Raw genomic sequence first — 25,027 nt, forward strand, 5'->3', positions numbered from 1 at the left:
AGTTTCTTAAATGGTCCTCTTCTGATTCTGTGGTTTCTGGTGCAGTGCCAGGGGAGAAGGCAGAGAATGCCAAGTCTCAAACAGTTGTTGCAGACGACTCTCATGGCCAGTGAATTATTAGAAGAACTGAACCATCTCAATACTCATGTTCTCCAGACAAGCGAGGCCAAAAGAGAAAATAAAGGTCCAGCTAAATGGACATTTTTTAGAATGCAAATATTCACTCCTTAAACTTTTATGCATCCAATTTTTTAAAACCCTTACTTTCCATCTTAGAATCAATACAGCATATTGGTTCTAAGGTAGAAGAGCGAGGCAATGGGGTTAAGTGACTTTCCCAGGGTCACACAGCTAGGAAGTGTCTGAACCCAGGACCTCTGATCTGTAGGCCTGGCTCTCCTAGCTGCCCCCCACCCATCCAATGTAATTTTTTCAAGTTGTAATGTTTGTCATGTGATTATATTCCTTAAACAAAAAAGCACTAAGCAAATATGGATTCCAAAAATGTCACCCTATTACAAGTGCATTTTGTAGAGGTTATGTTTCAGTTAAGTTAATCCATTGTGCAAATGCCTTTCAACTGATTTACTTTCAAAGAGGATTATTTTTTAAAGGTTGCTGGTAGGTTTCCTAGAAATATTTATTTCCCTGAAAACTATTATTCAATTCATAAAATGCCAGTTTATGTTACACTACTATTAGAATGGATACATTACATAAAACAAGCAACCTATTATTAGTAACAATAAAATTTCTAACTTATAAATTTAATTTCAATTAAATTTTAAACTTAATTAACTCCTAAAATATTCTAGATAGATTTTCCAATCTTTTACTATAAAAAGGAAAGAAAGAATCCAAGAAGTTAGTTTTTCTTACTTTAGCCATTGATAAGTTGCTCAAATTTAGTGAATTCTTCTTACACTCTACACAGTGAAAAGCTTGAGTGGGGGTGGGGATAGGGCCGCCATCATCAGACAACAACCATGATATTAGATAAAGGCAGCTGGCACCATACAAGGAACCACTTATGACCACTAAATCAGTCACAGTTCTTTGAGCCTCTGTAAAAAGGGACAGCTAAGTAGCCTGATGGATAGGAGAGTGCCTGTTCTGGAGATAAGAGGACCTGGGTTCAAATCTAACTTCAGATACTTCCTAGGCATGTGACCCTTAACCCAGATTGCCCAATCCTGGCCCTTCTGTCTTAGAATTGATGCTAAGGAAGAAGATAAGGGTTTAAAAAAATAAGAAGCAAGCTAGAATTGTTGGAGAGGATGAATGCACTTTTAGTAGATATGTGAACCAGTGCAACAATTTGAAAAAGCAGTTTGGAATTATAACCAAGAATTCACTTTGACTGAGCAAAACCACTAGCAATCAACAAATAACAAGCATTTATTAAACTACTACAGGATAAGGCACTGGGGATAGAAAGGCAAAGAATGAAATAAACTCTACTCAGAAGAAGCTAATTTTCTGCTACAAGGCTCATATCCCAAAGTGTCCAAAGACACAGAGAAAGGACCCATGTATTCAAAACTATTTACAACAACACTTTGTAAAGAACTGGAAGCAAATAGGATGTCCATTAACTGGGAAAGGGATGAATAACTTATAATATGATTTTTTTAATGAAATGGTTTTAAGTGAATAAAAATCCATATTTTCCCTTCCCTAACCCCTTCCTATCATTAAAAAAGAAAAAGAAATAAAACTCTTGTAATAAATATGTCTAGTTAAGCAAAACTAGTTCTCATATTGGTCATGTCCAAAAAATGTCTCATTCTGAGTTCACATTACCTCTCTGTTGGGAAGCTGAATAGCGCTTCACCACTGATCCTTGGGGAATCATGGTTGGTCATTGTATTGATTGATCAGAGTCTTTTTAAAATATATTTTTATTTTGATAAATATTTCCTAATAATATGTTTTTTTTTAAATTTTAATGCTCATTTTCTAACATTTTGAGTTCCAAATTCTTTCCCTCCCTTCCCCCTTCCTCTACTTCTTGAGAAGGTAAGCAATATAATATTGACATGAACTCATGCACACTATTTTTCCATAATCACCACGTAGCCAAAAACCAAGAAAAACAAAGAAGGTGAAAAAAGTTCAATCTCCACTCAGAGTCTATCAGTTCTCTCTCTGGAGGTGATTAGCATGTTTCATCATGGATCCCTTGAAATTCTCTTGGATCATTGTCTTGATCAGAGTAGAGAAGCCTTTCTCAATAATCTCTTGATTCTGCTCACTTCACTCTTCATCAATTCACATAAGACTTCTCAAGTTTTTCTGGAACTCCTGGTGCCCTCATTCCTGCTGCAATACACGGATCTGATTTATTTAGCCACATTTGTTCTTTATCTTTTCATTTGTAAGATCTATGTGTGTCCATTCTTCTGACTTCTTCTGTGTGTGTTTGTTGCAGATCTGTTTCTAACTATGTCATTTTGTTAAAAGACTTTGTCCCCCCCCCCTCAAAACTCTTACTTTCTGTTTTAGTAAAAACTCTAAGATAAGAAGCATCTAAGATCAGATTTGAACTTAAGTGGTCCCAATTGCAGACATAGTGCTTTATCCACAGTGGCACTTAGCTACCCCAAATTCTTTGCTTTGTTAAATAATAATTATGCCCTCTGCCTGACTAGAGAAAATGCAAACACATTGATGGGACTTGTGAGTTTTAGTTTTAGGAATTCATATTCATCTTGAACCAGGGATAGTTTCCCCCAGGGGATCCAACCTACAAATTGAGTTGGGAGTATGATGGCATGCAGGGCCTTTCAGAGCCTGGGGAATCTTCATCTGGGGTTTATCTTGCATGCTTTATGCATTTGCAAGAACCCACTGGAAAGAGCCTCATCTTAAATCTCCTTCTTAGATGCCTTAGGTACAGGATTACAACTGGAGAAAAATCAGTAGTTTCTTTTTTTCTTTTTTACTTTAATTAGTTTTTTATGTCTGTCCTTTCCAAGCCAGTCCAGTTGCTTTGAGATAATTTAAGCTGAGTCCCACAAAATAACAACTTCCCCTAACTCACCAAAAGGCTTGAAGACTGTTGGTTACCTTCAGCCAGGTTTATCCCACCTGCCATGATGGTTTTACTGAGGTGTAGCCAGTGTGAATGCTACGGCTTTTAGGAGCCACAGGTGGACACCAAAGGTGGATCAGCAGCAGCCTTGAAGAGGACTCAGCAAAGGTGTTTGTCCTTCCTGAACACCCCTGTGCACTCCCAATAACTTGTCCCTCCCTGTTGTTTTCTGTCAGTAGTAGTATGTGGGTGTAGGAGAAAAGATGCTGTGCCCAACAGAAAACCTGCAAGGAGTCTAGCTCTAGAGTATAAAAGAGTGAACAGGGACAGGGAGCAGAAAGTCCATGCATAGTAGTATCAGATTAAAAATTGATCCAATGGCAAAGAATTGGAAATTGAGGGAATGTTTATCAATTTGGGAATGGCTGAACAAATTGGGGTACATACTGGTAACGGAATATTATAGTACTATAAGAAATGATGAACAAGATCATTTCTGAAAAAGCTAGAAAGATCCGCTGGGACTGAGGCAGAGTGAAATAAGCAAAACTGGGAGAACATTGTACATAATAACTAATATTGGAAGATGATTATCTGTGAAATCTGGATTACTATTATTTTCAGCAATGCATTGATCTGGGACAATCCTGAAAGACTTATGAAGGAGAATGCTATCCACCTCCAAAGAAAGAACTGTTGGAGTCAGCTTTCCCATCAGTGTATCTATGGTTTTATGTTGGGGGGCTGGCTATGCATGAGTGTGCTCTTACAATATTTACCAGTATGGACGTGTGCTTTATATAACCCCCCCCCAAAAAAAAGTTGATCCCCAAACTGGAGGCAGTGAAAACCTCAGACGAGCATCAAGACATACACTGAAGATTAAGCCCAGGAAGCCCTTCCTATCGACTTTTGAGCTTTGAAAAACATAGACCCCAGCCTCTCTGCCCCCATTTTCTTGCCCTCTGGAATGATTGAAATTGTAGAGTTGTATAAGGGTCTTCTATAGCTCTTTATCTTCATTACTCATGTAATCATAGAATTGGAGAGTTGGAAGGGACCTTGATGACCCTCTAGTCTCACTCATCAGGAAAAAGAACCCCGCTATAATATAACAACAAGGTCTAGGAGGTGTCGTGGAGGTGCCGAGGCTGAGAGGATCAGTTCCCACCCCATTGGGTCCATCCCAAAAAGGCAGCTCTGTATTTTATTTTTTGAGGGCTATTTAAAGTGATGAAGACAGCAGCGTGTGCGAGATCCAGAAATAAACGGTGCTTTTGGGGAGAGCTGAAAGTACTTGAGGGATTTAGCACAATGCTTAGAACCTGAGCGGTTAATAAAGGCTGGTTTCCTTCGTTCCCTGCCTCCCACAACAACAGACGAGGAAAATAATTCTCATCCCTGTACTTCCACAAAAAGTGTCTTTGGAAAACAGGTGGCCTGGCAGTTTTACCAGTCCAGGAAAATTTAATGGCCTCATTTTCTTCACCGTTAAAATGAAAGCCTGGGACATCATTAAGTCTTAAGATCTCTTCCTGCGCTAAAATTCTGCGATAGGAGAACCCTGCAAACTAGCTCCGTGTCTCCAGGACACCACCCCACCCTCTAGGAGGCGCCAATCCCTGGGAGAACAATATTGCCCTGCGATCCTGCATTCTCAACCGGTCGGGCGCGCTATGCACCCTGGGAACTGTAGTTTCTTGGTTCGCATAATAAGCCCGGGCCCGAGAGGCCGGGGACTCGCTTTCCCAGCTTGGCGCGCGGCCCGAGGCGCCGTCTGGGTGATTAGAAACCGGGAAAAATGGCGGTCTCCCTGCGACGTTGAGGCCGCGTTGAGCGGTTCAGCTCCGGTGTGGTGAGTCCCGGGCTCTCTGGGAGTGAGGACGAGATGGGGACTCCAAGGCCCCCACCCACGGGGGGGTCAGGAACGGGACTGGGGCTCGGGAGGGCGGGGATGGGAGGCAGCTTCCGCCTCGGACGCGTGCTGGACTCTGCGGGCCGCACGAACGGGGCCCTGGATCGCCCTGCCCCCCTGAAGCCTGCTGGCGTTCATCCTTCCCGCGGCATGCGGAGCCGGGGAGGTCTGCTAGGCACTGGCTGGTGCGGAGGTCAGAGTTCGTATCAGAAAAGCCCCCCACCCCCGTAGTGTAGTCTGCTAGGTACGGCGGCCCCTAGCCCTGGTGACCAAGCCTGGCCAAGTGCGTTAGATGCCACTTCCTAGGTAGATCTTGGAAGACTTAAGGAGGACGCACTGCTCTCTTCCAACTTAAGCAAGTTCGGGTACTTGTCTAAGGGGTGCCCCTGTGGGAGGGGAAATTAAAACAAAAGGTTTTTTAAAGTCGACTTAATGCAGAAGCTCGAACACTAGGGAAGAGTGTTGCAAGAAGACTTAAGAGCCTCTCTAGGGGATGTCACACCGGCCTGTTTGGCAGGAGCAGAGAGTATGGGATCCTGGAAAGATATATATTACCGTTGTAAAAAGCGAAAAATTCCGCACCAAGGAGTTTGAGCATTATTTGTTAGATTGCATTAGAGAGCCTTTGAAAAGTAGGGGAAATACACTCTTATAGAAAGTGGCAAGTGTCAGGCTAAAGAGTTTGAACATCATTTGATAGGTTGCAAAAGAGTCTTGAAAGGTTTTGAGCAGAGATAGGGCCCCATCAATGGGAGCAACATAAAGAATGAATTTGAAAGAAGTGAGAAAAGAGGAAAGACAACTTGTTAGGCTGTAGCAATAGCCTAGGTTAGTGGCTCCAGTTTTTTGTTGTTGTTTTTTAATTGCACACTTTTATCAGTAGGTAACTGAAGGATACACCTCTAGTATATGTATATTTATTTTAAAATGAAATCACAAGGCCAACACCTATCCTATTTATAAATTACTTTTATTATATACTTCTTGTGTCATGTATTAAATACAGATGCATTATATATGTAGGTATAATAATAAACAGGCAAAAAAATTAGAAAAAAAAATTTTTTTAAACCCTTACCTTCTGTCTTGGAATCAATACTATGTATTGATTCCAAGGCAGAAGAGTGGTAAGGGCTAGGCAATGGGGGTCAAGTGACTTGCCCAGGGTCACACAGCTAGGACGTGTCTGAGACCAGATTTGAACCTACAACCTCCCATCTCTAGGCCTGACTCTCAATCCACTGAGCTACCCAGCTGCCCTCAAAATAAAAATTTTTAAAGGATGACATGATACCAAAAAACCTTTTAGTTCTTACTAAAATATTAAAGTGACATTTTTGGTTACTGAATTGTGATGTTCTCCATTAGAATATTGGCTTAAAACTTTATAGTTTTTGGTTAAAGGTTTGGTTCTAAGTTTAGTGTATTTTTAAAAAATTCTTGCCTGCTGTCTTAGAATTGATCAGTTTATAGGCAGAAGAGCCTTAAGGACTGGGCAATTGGGGTTAAGTGACTTGCCATGGGTCACACAACTAAGAAGTATCTGATGTTAGATTTGACGTAGGACTCCCATATGCAAGCCTGGCTTTCACTGAGCCTCCTCTGAGTTCAATATATTCTAATACTCTCAGTCACCCCTGGAAAAGAAACTTATTAGCAAGATGTAGAGATCCACATGGAAGAAGTGCATCACTGGCTGAATTATGATACATATTTTTCAGTCTCTTCCACCAATCTTACACATATTTTTGTTAGAATTTGGCTAGTAGATTTCCATCTTGCTTGATAGTAGTCACTTTTTACAAGCTAATCAGGAGTTATCCTTTGCTCCTAATGCTCCCTTTCCCCATGACTTGTTTGTTCCTTTTTTAAATGTAATTTTAATTTTATTTTAAAACATTTTTCCATCATACCTGATTCATGTTGTCTCCCTGCCCTTTTCCCTCTGTATTCCCGGAGTTGATAAGCAATTTCACTGGGTTATACATATATTATTACTCAAATCCTATTTCCATATTATTAATTTTTGTAATAGAGGAATCCTTTAAAACCAAAACCTCAAATCATTTCCCATATAAACAAGTACTGAATCAAATGTTCTACTCCCTCAGTTCTTTCTCTCGATGTGAATAGCATTCTTTCTCATAAGCCCCCACAAAATTGTCCTGGATCATTGCATTGCTTTTATTTATTTTTTTATTGTTTTTTAAAATTTATTTATTTAATTTAGAGTATTTTTCTATGATTACATGATTCATGTTCTTTCCCTCCCCTTTCCCCCCTCTCCTAGAGCCCATGAGCAATTCCACCGGATTTTACATGTATCGTTCAGAATCTGTTTCCATATTATTAATATTTGCAATAGAGTGATTATTTAAAGTCAAAATTCACAATCATATCCCCATCAAACCATGTGATCAAGCAGTTTTTCTTCTGTGCTTCTACTCCCATAGTTCTTTCTCTGGATATGGATAACATTCTTTCTCATAAGTCCCTCAGAATTGTCCTGGATCATTGCATTGCTGCTAGTAGAGAAGCCAATTACATTTAATTGTGCCATAATGTATCAGTCTGTGTACAATGTTCTCCTGGTTCTGCTCCTTTCACTCTTCATTGTAAGGGGAGAAAGGGGGTTAATTTTTAAAGGGTTGGACTGGATTGTTTTAAGAGTGTGGTCGTCAGGAAATTAATTTATTCCAAAGAGATTTATTTACAATTTATTTACAAAATGTAGAAAGAGTGAAGTAAGAAATTCAGAGAGAGGATAAGGAAAGATATCTAGCCTAAGCACTAAGTAATTTACTCCGGGCCCCTGACTCAACCCAGGCAGGGAGAGTTAGTCCTAAAGCCTCGGCAAAGCCAAGGACCTGGGGAATTCTCTCTCAAGAAGTAAATCTCTCCTGAGGTTAGTTTTTTCAGAAAATTCAGCAGTTAAGTGACAGATTTTCACTCACCACGTGTTGGTTCAAAGGAAGAAATTTTAGAAAAGCCTCACCAGGAACAGGGTCTCGGGTTCAGCCTCCACTCCAAAGAATGAAAAATTGTCTCCAGTCTCCACTTCCAAAGAATGAAGAACTGTGTCTCACAGGAAATGACAGCTCCTTTTAAAGACATTTCTTTTGTATCACTTCCTGTGAATTCCCCTAATTTTACATGTACCAATCACAGTTGAAGCTTTGCTTTAAGACTGCCCCAGGGCAGTTAGTTTAATTCTGATTCATCCCCCACTATTGCACACGTGGGTCACAAACCTCCCACTTAATGATTAAATGGAATGTTTCCACTTTTGATGATTAGACCTAAAAATGGGTAGGTCTCCATACTCAACTTTTAAGTAGGGTGTTTACACTTTTGGTGATTAAATCTAAAAATAGGCAGGGGTTATAATTTTAATCTTCACAGTCAGAGGAGAGTTAATTTTAATCTTCACAGCATCAATTCCTGGAGGTCTTTCCAGTTGATTCCTCCAGTTCATTATTTCTTTCAGCACAATAGTATTCCATCACCAGAAGATACCACAATTTGTTCAGCCATTCCCCAATCGATGGACACCCCTTAATTTTCCAATGTTATGCCACCACAAAGAGTGTAGCTATAAATATTTTTGTACAAGTCTTTTTCCTTACCTCTTTGGGGTACAAAACATTTTAAATTTAATATCATCAAAATTATTCATTTTACATCGTATAATGTTCTCTATCTCTTACTTGGTCTTAAATTCTTTCTTCTCCACAGATCTGACAGGTATTCTAGCCTCAGGCTTGGGTGAAGCTTTTGATCTTACTCTGAACTTGATCAGGTTATGCACAAGCAGACTGCTCTGCCCTTAAGCCTTTGATGATAGGCTCAGGGGGCCCAGGTTTTGGTAAACCAACTGCCCCAAACTGGGATCTGTGTCCTCACAACAAGCCCTGGCTGGGACTCTTGGCCTCCCTCTGGGCCCACACAGATCAAACTGCACAGCACAGATTGCCCTGGGCTGGAATTTCAGACCTCACTGCAGATTTGCTTGGAACTTTAAGGAGTGTGGGTTGGCTTGGACCACTGTTTGCCCAGTCAGGGTCTTAGGATCTGAATGTTGGCTTGGTCTTAGGTTCTGAACCTGGGACAACAGATGTGGGGTGGAGATGTGTGACTTGATCTTGACTTGCTCTTCACTCCTTGCTATAGTCTTACTGATTCTTCCCCTTCTCCTCCCAGTACCCCAGATATTCTCTGCCTACTTTGGGGGTTTTTTCTCTTCTTAAAAGTTGTATTACTCTTATCTCCTTGATTGTTCTTTCACTATTGCATTCATTTTGTGGTGTTCAAATCAACAACACTTGGCAACTTGTGGTTATGAAAAAGGGAAAGAATCAAGGAGTCAGTGTCATTCAGGAATGTCTGTGGGTATCCTTATGGCCCTGGAGAAGGCTGCTTAAAAGCTCTTCTTAGGGGGAAGCTAGGTGACTCAGTGGATTGAGCCAGGCCTAGGGATGGGAGGTCCTCAGTTCAAATCTGACCTCAGACACTTCCTGGCTATGTGATCCTGGGCAAGTTACTTAACCTGCATTGCCTAGCCCTTACCATTCTTCTGCCTTGGAACTAATACATAATATTGATTCTAAAGCAGAAGGCAAGAGTTTAAAAATAAAAATAAAATCTCTACTTAATCCAGGACCCATTTCCCCCTGACGTGTTCAGAAGCAGTATCACCCAGAAGGTTAAGAAAGTTTGAGTGCGGGAGGGCTTTCTTAGGGAAGGGATCCTGCCTGAACCACTGTTGAGTCACATGGCCCTGTGGAGCAGAGGCTACTTCACTTCAGACAGGGAGAGAACTCTCTGGACCAGAAACTACCACCAGAATTTTTCTTGAGGCTACATAAAGCTAGATCTGAAAGGGAGCTCAAAGACCATCTTGTCCAACCCCCCTATTTTACAAATGTGGTGTAGAAGATAGGACAGGCACCAGCATACCTCTTTACATTGTTAATAGATTTAGTGTCATAGACCATGTGGGGAATTATCCAAGCTAAAAAATATCATCAATATTATTCATGATATTTCTTTTCCTTGCCTACTACATTTATTTGTTCATTTATTTATTTATTTATTTATTTTTAGGTTTTAATTAGTCAGTTTAGAACATTATTGCTTGGTTACAAGAATCATATTCTTTCCCTCCCTCCCTTCACCCAGCCCTTCCCATAGCCGACGCACAATTCCACTGGGTATTACATGTGTCTTTGATCAGAAACTATTTCCATGTTGATGTTTTCACTAGGATGTTAATTTAGAGTCTACATCCCCAATCATATCCCCTCGACTCATGTAATCAAGCAGTTGTTTTTCTTCAGTGTTTCTGCTCCCAGTTTTTCCTCTGGATGTGGATAGTGTTCTTTCTCATAAGTACCTCAGAATTGTTCTGGATCATTGCATTGCTACTAGTGGAGAAGTCCATTACATTTGGGTGTACCACAGTGTATCAGTCTCTGTGTACAATGTTTTCCTGGTTCTGCTCCTCTTACTCTGCATCAATTCCTGGAGGTTGTTCCAGTCCCCCTGAAATTCCTTCACTTTATTATTCCTTTGAGCACAATAGTATTCCATCACCAACATATACCACAATTTGTTCAGCCATTCCCCAATTGAAGGGCATCCCCTCATTTTCAAACCTTTTGCCACCACAAAGAGCACAGCTATGAATATTCTTGTACGTGTCTTTTTCCTTATTATCTCTTTGGGGTACAAACCCAGCAGTGCTATGGCTGGATCAAAGGGCAGACAGTCTTTTATCGCCCTTCAGGCATAGTTCCAAATTGCCCTCCAGAATGGTTGGATCAATTCACAACTCCACCAGCAATGCATTAGTGTCCCAACTTTGCCACATCCCCTCCAGCATTCATTACTTTCCTTTGCTGTCATGTTAGCCAATCTGCTAGGTGTGAGGTGATACCTCAGAGTTGTTTTGATTTGCATCTCTCTGATTATAAGAGATTTAGAGCACTTTTTCATGTGCTTATTAGTAAATTTTGATTTCTTTAACTGAAAATTGCCTATTCGTGTCCCTTGCCCATTTATCAATTAGAGAATGGTTTGATTTTTTTTTTGTACAATTGATTTAGCTCTTTATAAATTTGAATAATTAGACTTTTGTCAGAGGTTTTTGTTCTGAAGATTGTTTCCCAATTTGTTGCTTCCCTTCTAATTTTGGTTGCATTGTTTTTGTTTGTACAAAACCTTTTTAATTTGATGTAATATCAAAATTAATTGATTTTTACATTTTCTGATTTTTTTTCTAACTCTTGCTTGCTAAAATCTTTCCTTTCCCAAAGATCTGACATGTATACTATTCTGTGTTCACCTAATTTACTTATAGTTTCCTTTTTTATATTCAAGTCATTCACCCATTCTGAGTTTAACCTGGTGTGGGGTGTGAGATGTTGATCCAAATCCAATCTCTCCCATACTGTCTTCCAATCTGCCTAGCAGTTTTTATCAAATAGTGGATTTTGGTCCCAAAAGCTAGGCTCTTTGGGCTTATCATAGACTGTCTTGCTGAGATCACTTACCCCAGGTCTATTCCACTGATCCTCCTTTCTGTCTCTTAGCCAGTACCATATTGTTTTGATGACCACTGTTTTATATTATAGTTTGAGATCTGGGACTGCAAGTCCTCCTTCCTTTGCATTTTTTTCATGATTTCCCTGGATATCCTTGATCTTTTGTTCTTCCAAATGAAATTTGTTATGGTTTTTTCTAATTCAGTAAAAAAGTTTTTTGGTAGTCAATGGGTATGGCACTAAATAAGTAAATTAATTTGGATAGGATGGTCATTTTTATTATGTTAGCTCATCCTACCCATGAGCAATTGATGTTTTTCCAATTGTTTAGATCTAATTTTAATTGTGTGGAAAGTGTTTTGTAGTTGTGTTCATATAATTCCTATGTTTGTCTTGGTAGATAGATTCCTAAGTGTTTTTTATTATCTAGGGTGATTTTTAAATGGAATTTCTCTTTCTAACTCTTGCTGCCTGGATGTGTTGGAAATATATAGAAATGTTGATGTTTTATGTGGGTTTATTCTGTATCCTGCAACTTTGCTAAAGTTGTTGATTATTTTGACAGCTTTTTGGTTGATTCTCTAGGATTCTTTAAGTAGACCATCATATCATCCGCAAAGAGTGATAACTTTGTCTTCTTGTTGCCTATTTTAATACCTTCCATTTCTTTTTCTTCTCTTAATTGCTACTACTAGTGTTTCTAGTACAGTGTTAAATAATAGAGGTGATGATGGGCATCCTTGTTTCACTCCTGATCTTATTGGGAAGGCTTCTAATTTATCCCCATTGCAGATGATACTGGCTGATGGTTTTAGATATAGATACTGTTTATTATTTTTAGGAAAGGCCCTTCTTTTCCTATACTTTCTAGTGTTTTCAATAGGTTTCAATAGGAATAAGTGTTGTATTTTGTCCAAAGCTTTTTCTGCATTTATTGAGATAATCATATGGTTTTTGTTGGTTTGCTTGTTGATGTGGTCAATTATGTCAATGGTTTTCTTAATATTGAACCATCCTTGCATTTCTGGTATAAATCCTACCTGATCATTATGAATAAACCCTCATGATCACTTGCTGGAGTTTTTTTGCTTGTATTCCATTTAAGATTTTTGTATCTATGTTCATTAAGGAGATTGGTCAGTAGTTTTCTTTCTCTGTTTTTGCTCTGCTTGGCTTTGGAATCAGATGGTACTGTTTTCTTAGTCTGAGCTAAGGTGAGTTCTAATATCCAAAACCAGGTTTTTTTTAAAATCAACAGCATTATTGATTTTAATCCTAAACCTCTTAAGTTTTTCTTTAGATCTTGGCATTTGGTTGGTAGGATTAAGTGCTGAGCTTGGAGTCACACAGACTTGAGTTTAAATCCTGCCTCAGACACATTCTAGCTATGTGATGACATTTTTTTCTCATCTTTAAAATAAGGACAATATGTAAATTCACCACCAGGGGTTGTCACAAGAATCAATTGAAATTGTGTGTGTGTGTGTGTGTGTGTACATTTCTTTGTAAACCATAAGGCATTATATAAATGTTAACTGTTGTTATTGCTATTTTTTTCCTCTCAAGCATTCTCTTTGGACCTTAGACATGTATTTAGATTTGAGTAGAGCTAGCAGATGCAACATTGTTCTTGGATGTTTGATTTGAGATGTTTTTGTGGTTCAGTAGTACTCTTGTTTCCTCACCACCGCTCCTTGTTCATCAATAGATGGCAGGAGAGCTGGCTGATAAGAAGGACCGTGATGCTTCACCTTCTAAGGAAGAGAGGAAAAGGTCACGATCCCCTGATAGAGAGAGGGAGAGGGACAGAGATCGAAAGTCTTCCCCATCCAAAGATCGGAAGCGTCACAGGTCAAGGGACAGACGACGAGGAGGCAGCCATTCTCGTTCACGTTCCAGGTCCAAGTCCACAGAGAGGTAAATGAACGCTTTGTGGGGGGAAGAAGAGGAGATCCCAGCTGCAACCCAGCCTAGCCCTTGTAATGGCTCCCATGACTCCGCATTGCATTTGAATATTCAGGCCTAGAATAAGCACCAAAGGCCTCCTACTAGGCTGTGACAGAAGGGGATGAGGGGCCTTTTTTAACATTCTTTTCTATAAGTGCACATTTTAAGGCTAGAAAATATAGTTGTTTCAGAGGCCCACAGGTATGGTTATTTTGTGTGAAATTTAATTATACATGTTAAAATGAAGATTCAGTACCTCTTGTGGAAATTAACACCAGTAAGAATTTAATTCTATTGAACTCAATAAACATTAAGAACCTGCTATGTACAAGGCACTGCGCTACATATAACAATGATATCGGACGTCGTTCCCTGTCCTGAGGCTGTTTAGAATAGAGATTTCTCTGTTTGATGCTGCGCAGTACAAATGAAATTATGATACAGATGTTTCTGTAAATTAGATTTTGTTGCCATGTGCTTTGTGTATAGACAGAGTAATCATTGATACAGAACTACAAAGTGTATTTGTGTCAATAATGTGACCGATAATTTTGCAGCCATTAATACAAAGTATAGTCATCATTATTAAAGATCTATAAGTAACATAATTTTGTGCTATTCTTGTTGCTACTCTAAAATTGAAATAAACTACTCTTAGCATGTAAGATTGTGTTTACACTTTCATTAATAGAAAAGATGAAAAATTTCAAACATGCCTACAGTGCATATATTCCTTAGCCCAGTTCTATTTCTACACATTCCCTTACTATATCATCTTATAGTCATGGCCACGACCAATCAGTTGTTGCTTGTTACTCAGCAAATTCTCAGTATAACAACAGATCCGCATAATTCCTTCTGATCTCCTTTGTGACCTCCATGATGGTTGTATCTCCCAGTTTGAGAAAAATTTCTTTAGGATAGTAAAGAGGGGAAATAAGGCTTGAGGTAGAGGAAAAGAAAGAGGAAAAGGAGACTCTTGTGATTAAAGTGGGAATAACAAGTGATCTCTTAAATTTGTTGTCTTTTAGGGAAAGGCGACATAAAGATCGAGATCGGGACAAGGATAGAGATCGAAACAAGAAGGACCGGGACAAGGATGGACATAGAAGAGATAAGGACCGTAAACGATCCAGGTATCTGAGAGGTGGAAAGGGGGCTTCAAATGAATTCACCTGGCCCTTGCATTTTGTGATGAATGGCCCTGAGTTCACAGAAAAGTAGATTTAAATTATTAGAGTGTAAGCTCCCTTCTTTCTTTGCAGAGTTGGCAATTATGAATGTGGAACATTTCCTATACGGTCAGGCTTAGTAGATGTTTTTCTTTTCTTTGTAGCAAGGGATGGCTTGCTGGGTTAAGGGAGTGGGAGGAATAGTTTCAGAAATGGAAGTAAAAATTAAAATATAAATTATCAACAAAACTATCAAAAATGAAAGAAACATTTACGTGTTACTTTTTTATTAAAAATAAATTAAAATGAAAATAAATCAGTGTTTAGAGAGCCAAGCCTAAAGATAGGTGATCCTGAGTTCAAATTTGCCTCAGACACTTCCCTAGCTATGTGACCCTGGGCAAGTCATATAACCCTAATTGCTAGCCCTTACTGATCTTCTGCTTTGGAACCAATTCTTAGTATTGAGTTTAAAACAGAAGGTAAGAGTTTTTTTAAAAAGACACAAAATTGTGCAGTGGCTGCTACTAAGCTTCACTAATTTAATCTTTTTGGTGTATATGGGAATATTTATGATTTTGACTTTCTTTGGATATATATCTTGTATTGAGATCTCTAGATCAAAGGAGGGGAGGGACATTTTATTCACTTTCTTTGCATAATTTCCAATTGCTTTCCAAAATGGCTAGACCAATTTGCGACCAATTTGCAATTCTACCAGTCTTTCCATAGCTTCTTCAACCTTGACTTTTTCCATCATTTATTATTACTGTCAATTTGCTGAGTGAAAAACCACAGGGTTGTTTTTGTATTTCTCTTACTTTTAGCAATTTGGAATAGTGTTTCATATGGTTGTTAGTAGTTTGAAATTCTATTTGTTCATGTCCTTTGGCTACTTACCTATTGAGAAATGGCTCTTGGTCTTGTATTTTTGTATTAGTTTCCTAAAGGTCTTAGAAATCTGATCCTTATCAGAGATATTCAATGCAAAATCTGCCCCCCCCCCCAATCCATTGACAATCCAATGACTTTTGGGTCATTTACAGTAAAATATAGGGTTTTTTTTTTCTCCTACCAATTTGGAGAAAATAGCTTTCATGTTTATAAAAGTCAGTTGAGGACTTGTTTCCCTCAGGAGAGAGGAACTTGAAGGAGAGCTGAGGTTTAGTCCCTGTTCAGTTGTAGATAAGCTGTGATTCCCTTAAGAGGTGGTGATCTGGCAGGTCTTGTTACATTCTGACTGTCATTTGGCTTTTCTGTCATGCTCTCTCTGGGGCTCTGTCAAAGGCAAGGCATGATGTGGGATTTTTCTCTCCCTTCCCCTTGAAGTTTATCCCCTGGCCGAGGCAAAGACTCTAAATCCCGGAAGGACAGAGATTCCAAAAAGGATGAAGACGATGACCATGGGGAAAAGAAGCCAAAAGTAAGATTCCTTTGCATTCCCTAGCCATTAGATCATCAGAGAAAGGAGAGTTTTGGGTACGAGTAATGGTGCTATTTGTATCTCCAGGCCCAGCCCTTGTCTCTGGAAGAACTTTTGGCTAAGAAGAAGGCTGAAGAAGAAGCTGAGGCCAAGGCAAGAACTTAAATATTTGGATTAATTCTTTCTTCTTGGAGGTCTTGGAGTCTAGAGCTCTGGGTTGACCCCCTTCATTTCTCTGCATCAGACAGTTTTGTGCCTTTTTTTTCCCCATTTGAATTAGTTTATTTAGTCCATTTAGAACATTATTCCTTGGTTACAATAATCACATGATTTCCCTCCCTCCTCTCCACCCACCCTTCCCACAGCCCATGTGCAATTTCATTGGGTATTACATGTGTCCTTGATCAGAACGTATTTCCATGTTGTTGTTTGCGCTAGGATGTTCCTTTAGAGTCTACATCCTCAACCATATCCCTTCAATCCATGTATTCAAGCAGTTGTTTTTCTTCGGTGTTTTTACTCCCACAGTGTTTCCTCTGAATGTGGATGGTGGTTTTTCTTGTAAATACCTCTGAGTTGTTCAGGATCACTGCATTGCCACTAATGGAGAAGTCCATTACGTTCAGTTGTGCCACAGTGTATCAGTCTCTGTGTACAATGTTCTCCTGTTTCTGCTCCTTTCGCTCTGCATCACTTCCTGGAGGTCGTTCCAGTCTCCATGGAATTCCTCTACTTTATTATTCCTTTTAGCACAATAGTATTCCATCACCAACAGATACCACAATGTGTTCAGCCATTCCCCAATTGAAGGGCATCCCCTCATTTTCCAATTTTTGGCCACCACAAAGAGCGGAGCTATGAACATTCCTGTACAAGTCTTTATCCTTATTGTCTCTTTGGGGTACAGACCCCGCAGTGCTGTGGCTGGATCAAAGGGCAGACAGTCCTTTGGGCATAGTTCCAAATTGCCCTCCAGAATGGTTGGATCCATTCACAACTCCACCAGCAATGAATTAGTGTCCAGACTTTGCCACACCCCCTCCAGCATTCATTACTTTCCTTTGCTGTCATGTTAGCCAATCTGCTGGGTAGTTTTGTGCCTTTTTTGACTGGGCTCACTACTCTTACAGCCCAAGTTCCTCTCCAAAGCAGAAAGAGAGGCTGAAGCACTCAAGCGGCGGCAGCAGGAAGTGGAGGAGAGACAGAAGCTGATTGAGGAGGAGCGGAAGAAAAGGAAACACTTTCAAGACCTGGGCAGGAAGATGCTGGGTGAGGGTGCTGCATGGGGGTCAGTATGGCCATCAGGGAAGTAAGAGAAGGGGAGAGGAACCTCATGGGTCTTGATAGAAGGGTATGATAAAGCAATTGATCTGCCCAGAAGCTAATGCTCCCTGGGCTGGGACTGTGTTCTCCTTTTTTCACTAATCTGTGCTTATTTTCCTACTCCTTTCCCCTTCCTTTTGTCTTCTTCTGCCCTATAGAGGACCCTCAAGAGCGGGAGCGTCGAGAACGTAGGGAGAGAATGGAGAGGGAAACAAATGGCAATGAGGATGAGGAAGGGCGGCAGAAAATCCGAGAGGAGAAGGACAAGAGCAAGGAGCTGCATGCCATTAAGGTACAAGCCCCAGCCCTGGCTTCGTCACCCCTTCCAACCCCGGGCAGCCTCTCCTAAGAGGGTGACAGGAGCCAGTGAACCAGGCCTTATTGTCTTCCTGGGCAGGAACGTTACCTGGGTGGCGTGAAGAAGCGGCGCCGGACCAGGCACCTCAATGACAGGAAGTTTGTCTTTGAATGGGACGCCTCTGAAGATACCTCCATCGACTACAACCCGCTGTGAGTGACTTTGGGCCAGACCCTGGGTGCGTGTACATGAAGATGCTTCTTGGAGCAGTGATAATGGAGGAAGGAGGGCTGAGGGTGGTGGTGGGAGAGAGAGAAGAGGGGAAGGGAGAAAAGGAGGGAAAGGAGGAGAGAGACAGAGAGGGAAGGGAGAGGAGCTGACGCTGTCGCTCTTCCTGGCTGATCACCCACCTCCCAGGTACAAGGAAAGGCACCAGGTGCAGCTGCTGGGCCGTGGTTTTATTGCTGGCATTGACCTGAAGCAGCAGAAGCGGGAACAGTCACGCTTCTACGGAGACCTGATGGAGAAGCGGCGCACTCTGGAGGAGAAGGAGCAGGAAGAGTAAGTGGCTGGTGGGGGGTGGGGGCATGGCGCACCCACAGAGGTGTGGGCCAACATCCCGGCTCCTCCCCCAGGGCTCGCCTTCGAAAACTCCGGAAGAAAGAAGCCAAGCAGCGCTGGGATGACAGGCACTGGTCACAGAAAAAGCTGGACGAGATGACGGACAGAGACTGGCGCATCTTCCGGGAGGACTACAGCATTACCACCAAGGGTGGTAAGATCCCCAACCCCATCCGCTCCTGGAAAGACTCTTCACTGCCCCCCCACATTCTGGAGGTCATTGACAAGTGCGGCTACAAGGTGAGTGGAGCCAGGGAGACCCTGCATGGCGCAGTCACTTAGCAACCACGAGCTCAGCCCCTCCCCTACCTGTTGCCTCTTTTGACTAAGGAGCCATTGTCCTTCAGAAAGCTTTGGCCTATGGGTATTCTCTTTCCTAAGCCCCCTGACCTTAGACCCTCATGTGGTGAGTGCAGCCTCCACCTGAGCCCTAGCCCAGTGGAGTGATCCTGGGCCGACTCACCGATCCCTGGGTCTCTGCAGGAACCAACGCCCATCCAGCGCCAGGCGATTCCTATTGGGCTGCAGAATCGTGACATCATTGGTGTGGCTGAGACCGGAAGTGGCAAGACAGCAGCCTTCCTTATCCCCCTGCTGGTCTGGATCACCACCCTTCCCAAAATTGACAGGTGGCATCAGATGGAGTGGGCGAAGCGGGATGGAAGAGGGCAGAGGCAACAAGTGCACTCTCTGAATTCTTCTTTCTGCCTCTTTAGTGAGCAGGCCCCTCTTTAAGCACAGGCCATTTCAGTGAGGTCTAGAGCAGAGGACTCGCACTGCAGACAGGGTCACAGAAGTACAGTAGGGCCCCGTTTCTGCACTAGATATGTTCCAAGACCTACCTCAGGTGGCTGAAACTGCAGATCTAGGCAAGCACCCACTGACCCCCATGTATGTGTTTTCTCTCCTCACACCTGCCCCTCAGTTTTGTGGATGCTTTGTGGTCTTCCCCAACCCCCCAAAAAACCCTAGAAAGTGAAAATGGAAGCAGAAGAGACCACCACCTGGGCAGACTTCCTGTACTTGGAGGCGGGGAGGGGGACCAAGAGTCTTTTGGGTTGACCTTGTATAAATGAAACTGTGGGAAGCAAAACCTCAGATGAGGAGGCCCTACTATGTAGGATTTTCTTGTCCTAATTTAGTCCAGCTCTTTTTTCTTCAGATAAGGAAACTGAGGCCCAGAGGGATTAAGTAGATTATCCAGAGTCGCATAACTAGTGAGAAGAACTGTATTTTTCTACCTCCTAGTTCAAGACTCTTCACGACAGCCCACTCAGGCATGGTGAAAGGGACTGGACTGTTCACCCTGCCAAGGGATAAGTTAATAATTGTTTTCTAGTTTGTGAAGGGATATTACACAGAGGACGGTGCACAGCTGGTTTCTATTTCTTCTAATAACTGAACAAGGAGAAATAGGCTTCAAGTACCACAGGAGAGATTTTAACATGAAGGAAAATTTCTTGACTTTGTAAGGTGTGAAGCACTGGAGTAGTTGATGAGTAAAATGTTAGTATCTTCTGTTCCAGTGACCTCAAGAATAGGAGAAATTCCTAAGGTAGGGCTAGGCCCATCCTGCCCAAAGACAGGTGAGGAATTAAGAGTTGGAGAATCTTGCTGGTCTACAGCATGACCCTTAATCCCCTTACTCTCTAGCTTTCCTTAAGGATGATTGTACATCCTTAAGATCTGCCTCCTGATCAGGGAAGAAGGGAAGTAATTAATAGAGAAAGGACCAAGGCGGATGACAATGGGGTGGTTTCATTTGTCACAGGATTGAAGAGTCAGACCAGGGTCCCTATGCAATCATCTTGGCTCCTACTCGAGAGTTGGCCCAGCAGATTGAAGAAGAGACCATCAAGTTTGGGAAACCGTTAGGTATCCGTACTGTGGCTGTCATTGGTGGCATCTCCCGAGAGGACCAGGGCTTCAGACTACGCATGGGCTGCGAGGTTGGTTTGTTCAGCTAGCAAGTCATCCAGCTGGTGCAGAGGAATCTATTGTATGAGACTTGGGTTCTCTTTTGAGAGCTCCTTCTAGGGGTGTTTGTTTAATGGAATTAAGAGTAATACAGCTTATCTGGCTCACTCTGGGACTAAGTTGGCAGATTTAAAATGTGGAGAATCTTGTGTCCCCAGTGCTTCTGCCTTTGGTTGCCTTCCTCTCACTCTCTTTATAGAATTGTCCCTTCATGTGCCCTGGATCTTATCTCTGCTCGCCCTCCACACATAGTCAGCCCGTTCTTTCTTGGAGAGATCTGAGGTGGCCGTGGAGAGGCATAATCTCTGATCAGCTTGCACTGCCAGATATGGCTTGGGCTGGAATGCAGGGCGAGCAGATGTCCCAGGATTAACGCACCATTCCTCAGAGAGACACTATGTGAGAAACAGAAAAGTTTCTTCTTGCAGATTGTCATCGCCACCCCTGGGAGACTGATCGACGTGCTGGAGAACCGTTACCTGGTGCTGAGCCGTTGCACCTATGTGGTCCTGGATGAAGCTGACAGGATGATTGACATGGGCTTTGAGCCAGATGTGCAGAAGATCCTCGAGCACATGCCTGTCAGCAACCAGAAGCCAGACACGGATGAGGCTGAGGATCCTGAGAAGATGTTGGCAAACTTTGAGTCAGGCAAGCATAAGTACCGCCAGGTAAGGCCGGATCTCTGGACAGGGCTCAGGGGGTTTGGGCACCTGCCTCAGGGTACTTTTTGCCCAAGTCGGAGGCAGAGAAAACTATAAACCATGCATAATGCCATGGTGGTGAGGACACAGTTAAACTGTGGGTTGTGAACTAGAGCATTTAGGGTTTTTCACAGCATCTAGCAAATACTGAGTTGTCTGAAAGTCCCACAAGAGCCATGAATCTTAAATAAGCCCTTAAAAGGACCTTAAATGGGAGGCAGAAGACGTTTTTCCATTTTTTGGCATAAATGTCACTTTGAAGTGCATCTTTACACATACAACAGTCCCACATCCTAAGTTAAACTCTCGGTTGGGAGTGACAGGATTGAGATGGTAGCCTTGTGTTCCTACAGACTGTCATGTTCACTGCCACCATGCCTCCAGCAGTGGAACGTTTGGCCCGTAGCTACCTGAGGCGTCCAGCTGTGGTGTACATTGGCTCTGCGGGCAAGCCTCATGAGCGTGTGGAGCAGAAGGTGTTCCTCATGTCAGAGTCAGAGAAGAGGTACAGAGGGCAGCCTGGCTAAGGCACGTGGGGTGGCAAAGGGCTCTGGGAAGCCTCTTGTCCCATCAGAGTGGAGCATTGAAGGCAGGTGGAGTGAGGAGGGACTGGGATAAGGAATTTCAAGAACCAAAGTACTAAAAGGGGTTGCTTGCTCTGCTATTTCTCCTTTGGCGGCTGTTAGTGCCAGGGAGACTATATGGGAGTAGAGTAAGTTGTTCCATTGTAGGCACCTTTCCTGGGACTCTGGGTGTCCAATTGGTGGGTTGGAAAGCTCAGTTTCCGAATCCTGCCTTCTAATCTTTCTCTTTTTAACCCAGGAAAAAACTCTTAGCCATATTGGAACAGGGCTTTGACCCACCTATCATCATCTTCGTCAACCAGAAGAAGGGCTGCGATGTATTGGCCAAGTCTCTAGAGAAGATGGGGGTGAGTGCAGAGGGGAAGAAAGAACCCTAGACTTCTGGGCACCGGCCACATACTTTGGGATTCTTCTCTAACCCCTTCCTGCCCCTTTTTTCAGGATCCTAGGAGCCAAAGACAGGGATGGGGGAATAATCTCAGGTCAGCCTAGCAGTGGCAACCACAGCAACCTCTAGATGAGTCTCGCTCAGATTTAATAGGACTGGGGAAGGTTCTTTGCCATTCTACCTGTCAAGAGTCTGGGGATACGAATAGAGGGAGCCTCCAGAGTGTAGAACTAACTTCCACTGAACACTGAACTGTCATTACCTCAGCCACTCCAGTATTTGCTTTTCCCATCCCTCGTCATTCTTCTGCTTTTCTTCCTGTCTTCACCCCTGCCCCCTTCCGCTGCTTCTCCTGGCTTCTCCTCCACCTATTCTGATTTTGCTGCTCTCTGGTCACTCCTTGTCCCCCCCCCCCCCCCCCAGAATGCTCAGGTATTCGGTTCTACCGCCCTGCCCTTCTCTAGGCCCCTCCAGCAACTCCTCCGTCTTTTTCTAAATGAAGTCCTTTCTCCTGACCGTCCTTCTCTCTCCACAGTACAATGCTTGTACACTGCACGGTGGGAAGGGCCAAGAGCAGCGTGAGTTTGCACTCTCCAACCTCAAAGCTGGTGCAAAGGACATACTAGTAGCCACAGATGTGGCTGGTCGTGGTATTGACATTCAGGATGTCTCTATGGTTGTCAACTATGATATGGCCAAGAACATTGAAGGTAAGGAGGAAATCAGGTGGCCTCGATCCAGGTTATACCACCGCAGTCTCCCGAGTCCTTTGTTCCCATTTGGCCCGTTGCTTTCAGGGCTAGCATTCAGTATCCAAAGAAGCTCCTTATCTCCAGCTTGTCCTTCTGAGACCCTGCGTGTGCTCCTCACCCTGACAGGGCAGACATGCGGCCCTTTTGCTTTCAAGTCGCAGTGATCTGTGCCTGTCCCTCAGGGAGCAATAAAGAGTCTGTAGGCTGTTGGGAGAAAGGATGGAGTGGGGAGTGGGATGTGGGAACAGAAAAATCCAAGGAGTGACCCCTGGGGCAGTCAGAGCCAGAGGTCAGGAAAGGGAGCCCTGGACAAGGCACCGCCACGCCCGCTGCGGGGAGAGGGTGTGACTCGGAAGCTCACAGACATTGCCGAGACCTTCTCGGACCTAATGATAACCGTCTCTCCAACCCCACAGATTATATCCACCGTATTGGGCGTACCGGGAGAGCAGGCAAGAGTGGCGTAGCCATCACCTTCCTCACCAAGGAAGACTCTGCTGTCTTCTATGAGCTGAAGCAGGCCATCCTAGAAAGCCCAGTGTCGTCCTGTCCCCCAGAGCTGGCCAACCACCCTGATGCTCAGCACAAGCCAGGCACCATCCTCACCAAGAAGCGCCGGGAGGAGACCATCTTTGCCTAACCCCAGAGCCCTCTCCCCGGTATCAGAGATGCCCTGTGGCTGCCTGCTCCTTTACATCTATGTTCAGCTTCCCTCTGGGGGATGGAGGCTGATGGACACATTTAAGATCATCCTGCTTCACCCCTTGGACAGTCCCCAGGCTGTGACTAGGGCCATAGTGGGAGTGAAGTAACGACTGCGTCTGTGAGTCCTCCTCAGATCGTGGAGGCTTCCCTCTGGCAAGTTGGGCATCGGCTTGGCATTTCCTCTAACTGAACAGGACCCTGGCTGCCCGGATGGAAACTTCTTTGGACAGCCTTCTGCCTGCACTAGCCATAGCAGCGTAGCCTGGAGTGATCTGGGGGGCTTGAAGGCTTCCTGACCTTGGCAGCCTCTCTTCGGGGTCACTTTCATCACCTTTTCCCATTTGGCTCATAAAGCGAGTTAAGAGCACTTGACCTGTGTATAGCTGCTGTGCCAGGGAGAAAATGTTCTGCAGACTCGGGCCACTCCTGGCCCTGGGGAGTATTTTTTTTCCTTAAATGCTGTGGGGTCAGCGTAGGACTGGCTGTCTGTCTCTCAATTACTAGCTGTAAACAGTTCTGTTTTCTATTCTCTGAGATGAAAATTTGTATGTTCTGGGAATAAATATATAGACATTCTGTATGTGTTTGGTCAGTCCCAGGTCCTGGCTCACATTTCAAGGACAGACACAACAGAACCGAGTTTCTAGATGTGTGTGGGAGAACAAGGCGCGTTTTTTACAAAATTCATTAGGGTAGAAACTTGGGGCCCCTGGAGATCCAGAAAGGCAGTGGGGGGCTTGCAGGGTGAAGCATGGAGGACAGGAAGCCGGGGAGCACTGAGCATCCTGCGGGGAGCTTGGCAAGGTAAGGGGACAGCCAGCTCGTTGGGGCACCTGGAAGATGGCTGTGATCCACACTTGTGTCCTTTTAGCCTTCATGGGCACCTAAGAGTTCAGAGCCCACAGGGAAGGTGGTAGAAGGGGGAAGCAGGGGCACAACTGCCTTTTCTGGCCAATAATGAATTCCATGTGCTGAGAGGCAGACCTGTACCGGTTCCAGCAGTCCAAGGTAGAAAGGTGTGACATACAAATTAAAACTGAGAACCTAAGCTAGAGCCTCAGTGTCACTCCCTCCACACAACTGTTCACCGTTATCCTTGCCATCGGAAGGGGCTAGTCAGGCAGCGAGGTGGCAAAGTAGGAAAGCCCAGAGATACGAGATCCTGGGTTCAAATGTGACCTGAGACACTTTCTGGGTGAGCTTGGGTAAGTCACTTAACAAATCGCCTAGTCCTTAACCACTCTTCTGCCTTGAAACCGGCGCTTCGCATCAAGTCTTTGGCCAAAGTAAGGTTTTTAAAAAGGTGGCCAACCTTCTAGGAGGAAATGGAGGCATGCCTAAGGGACTTCTCGAGAAGTCTAGTCAAAATCTCAGTACCAAAATGCACTTTGGAAATCATCCAACCCAATGACCACGTTTTGAGGCCCAGACACACAAAGTGACTAATATTGTCAACCCAAGAATCCCGGCCCGGGACTCATCACCGCGCTAAGCTGCTTGGCATCTACGTTAGACGTGGATCCTAGAAGAGGAAGCGGATCTCGGAGGCCACCCAGAGTCTGGGGATCCTGAATCCCCAAAGGAAAGGGAAATGGAGCCCGCCCGGACCCAACCTCCTCCTCCCCATCCCTTGGGTTCTGTG

At 43.4% G+C, this 25,027-nt stretch overlaps 1 protein-coding gene across 2 annotated transcripts; it reads left to right on the top strand.

Annotated features, from left to right (window-relative positions):
* Positions 1 to 4,692: 4,692 nt before the first annotated feature.
* DDX23 (DEAD-box helicase 23) lies at positions 4,693 to 23,961 on the top strand. Of its 2 annotated transcripts, none has more exons than XM_007506522.3 (17): positions 4,693 to 4,889; positions 13,200 to 13,408; positions 14,470 to 14,574; positions 15,940 to 16,033; positions 16,121 to 16,186; positions 17,164 to 17,302; positions 17,515 to 17,648; positions 17,754 to 17,866; positions 18,072 to 18,215; positions 18,290 to 18,515; positions 18,759 to 18,904; positions 20,047 to 20,224; positions 20,681 to 20,923; positions 21,310 to 21,461; positions 21,779 to 21,887; positions 22,464 to 22,638; positions 23,097 to 23,961. In XM_007506522.3, the coding sequence occupies exons 2-17, from the start codon at positions 13,200 to 13,202 to the stop codon at positions 23,318 to 23,320; spliced, it is 2,457 nt and encodes an 818-aa protein (XP_007506584.1). In that variant the 5' UTR covers positions 4,693 to 4,889; the 3' UTR covers positions 23,321 to 23,961. The 2 variants fall into 2 exon arrangements, with proteins under 2 accessions (XP_007506584.1, XP_001381629.1); XM_001381592.5 differs by lacking the exon at positions 4,693 to 4,889 and adding an exon at positions 4,975 to 5,142.
* Positions 23,962 to 25,027: the final 1,066 nt, after the last annotated feature.

The sequence above is a fragment of the Monodelphis domestica genome, chromosome 5, assembly GCF_027887165.1.
Source record: "Monodelphis domestica isolate mMonDom1 chromosome 5, mMonDom1.pri, whole genome shotgun sequence".
Classification (NCBI taxonomy): domain Eukaryota; kingdom Metazoa; phylum Chordata; class Mammalia; order Didelphimorphia; family Didelphidae; genus Monodelphis; species Monodelphis domestica.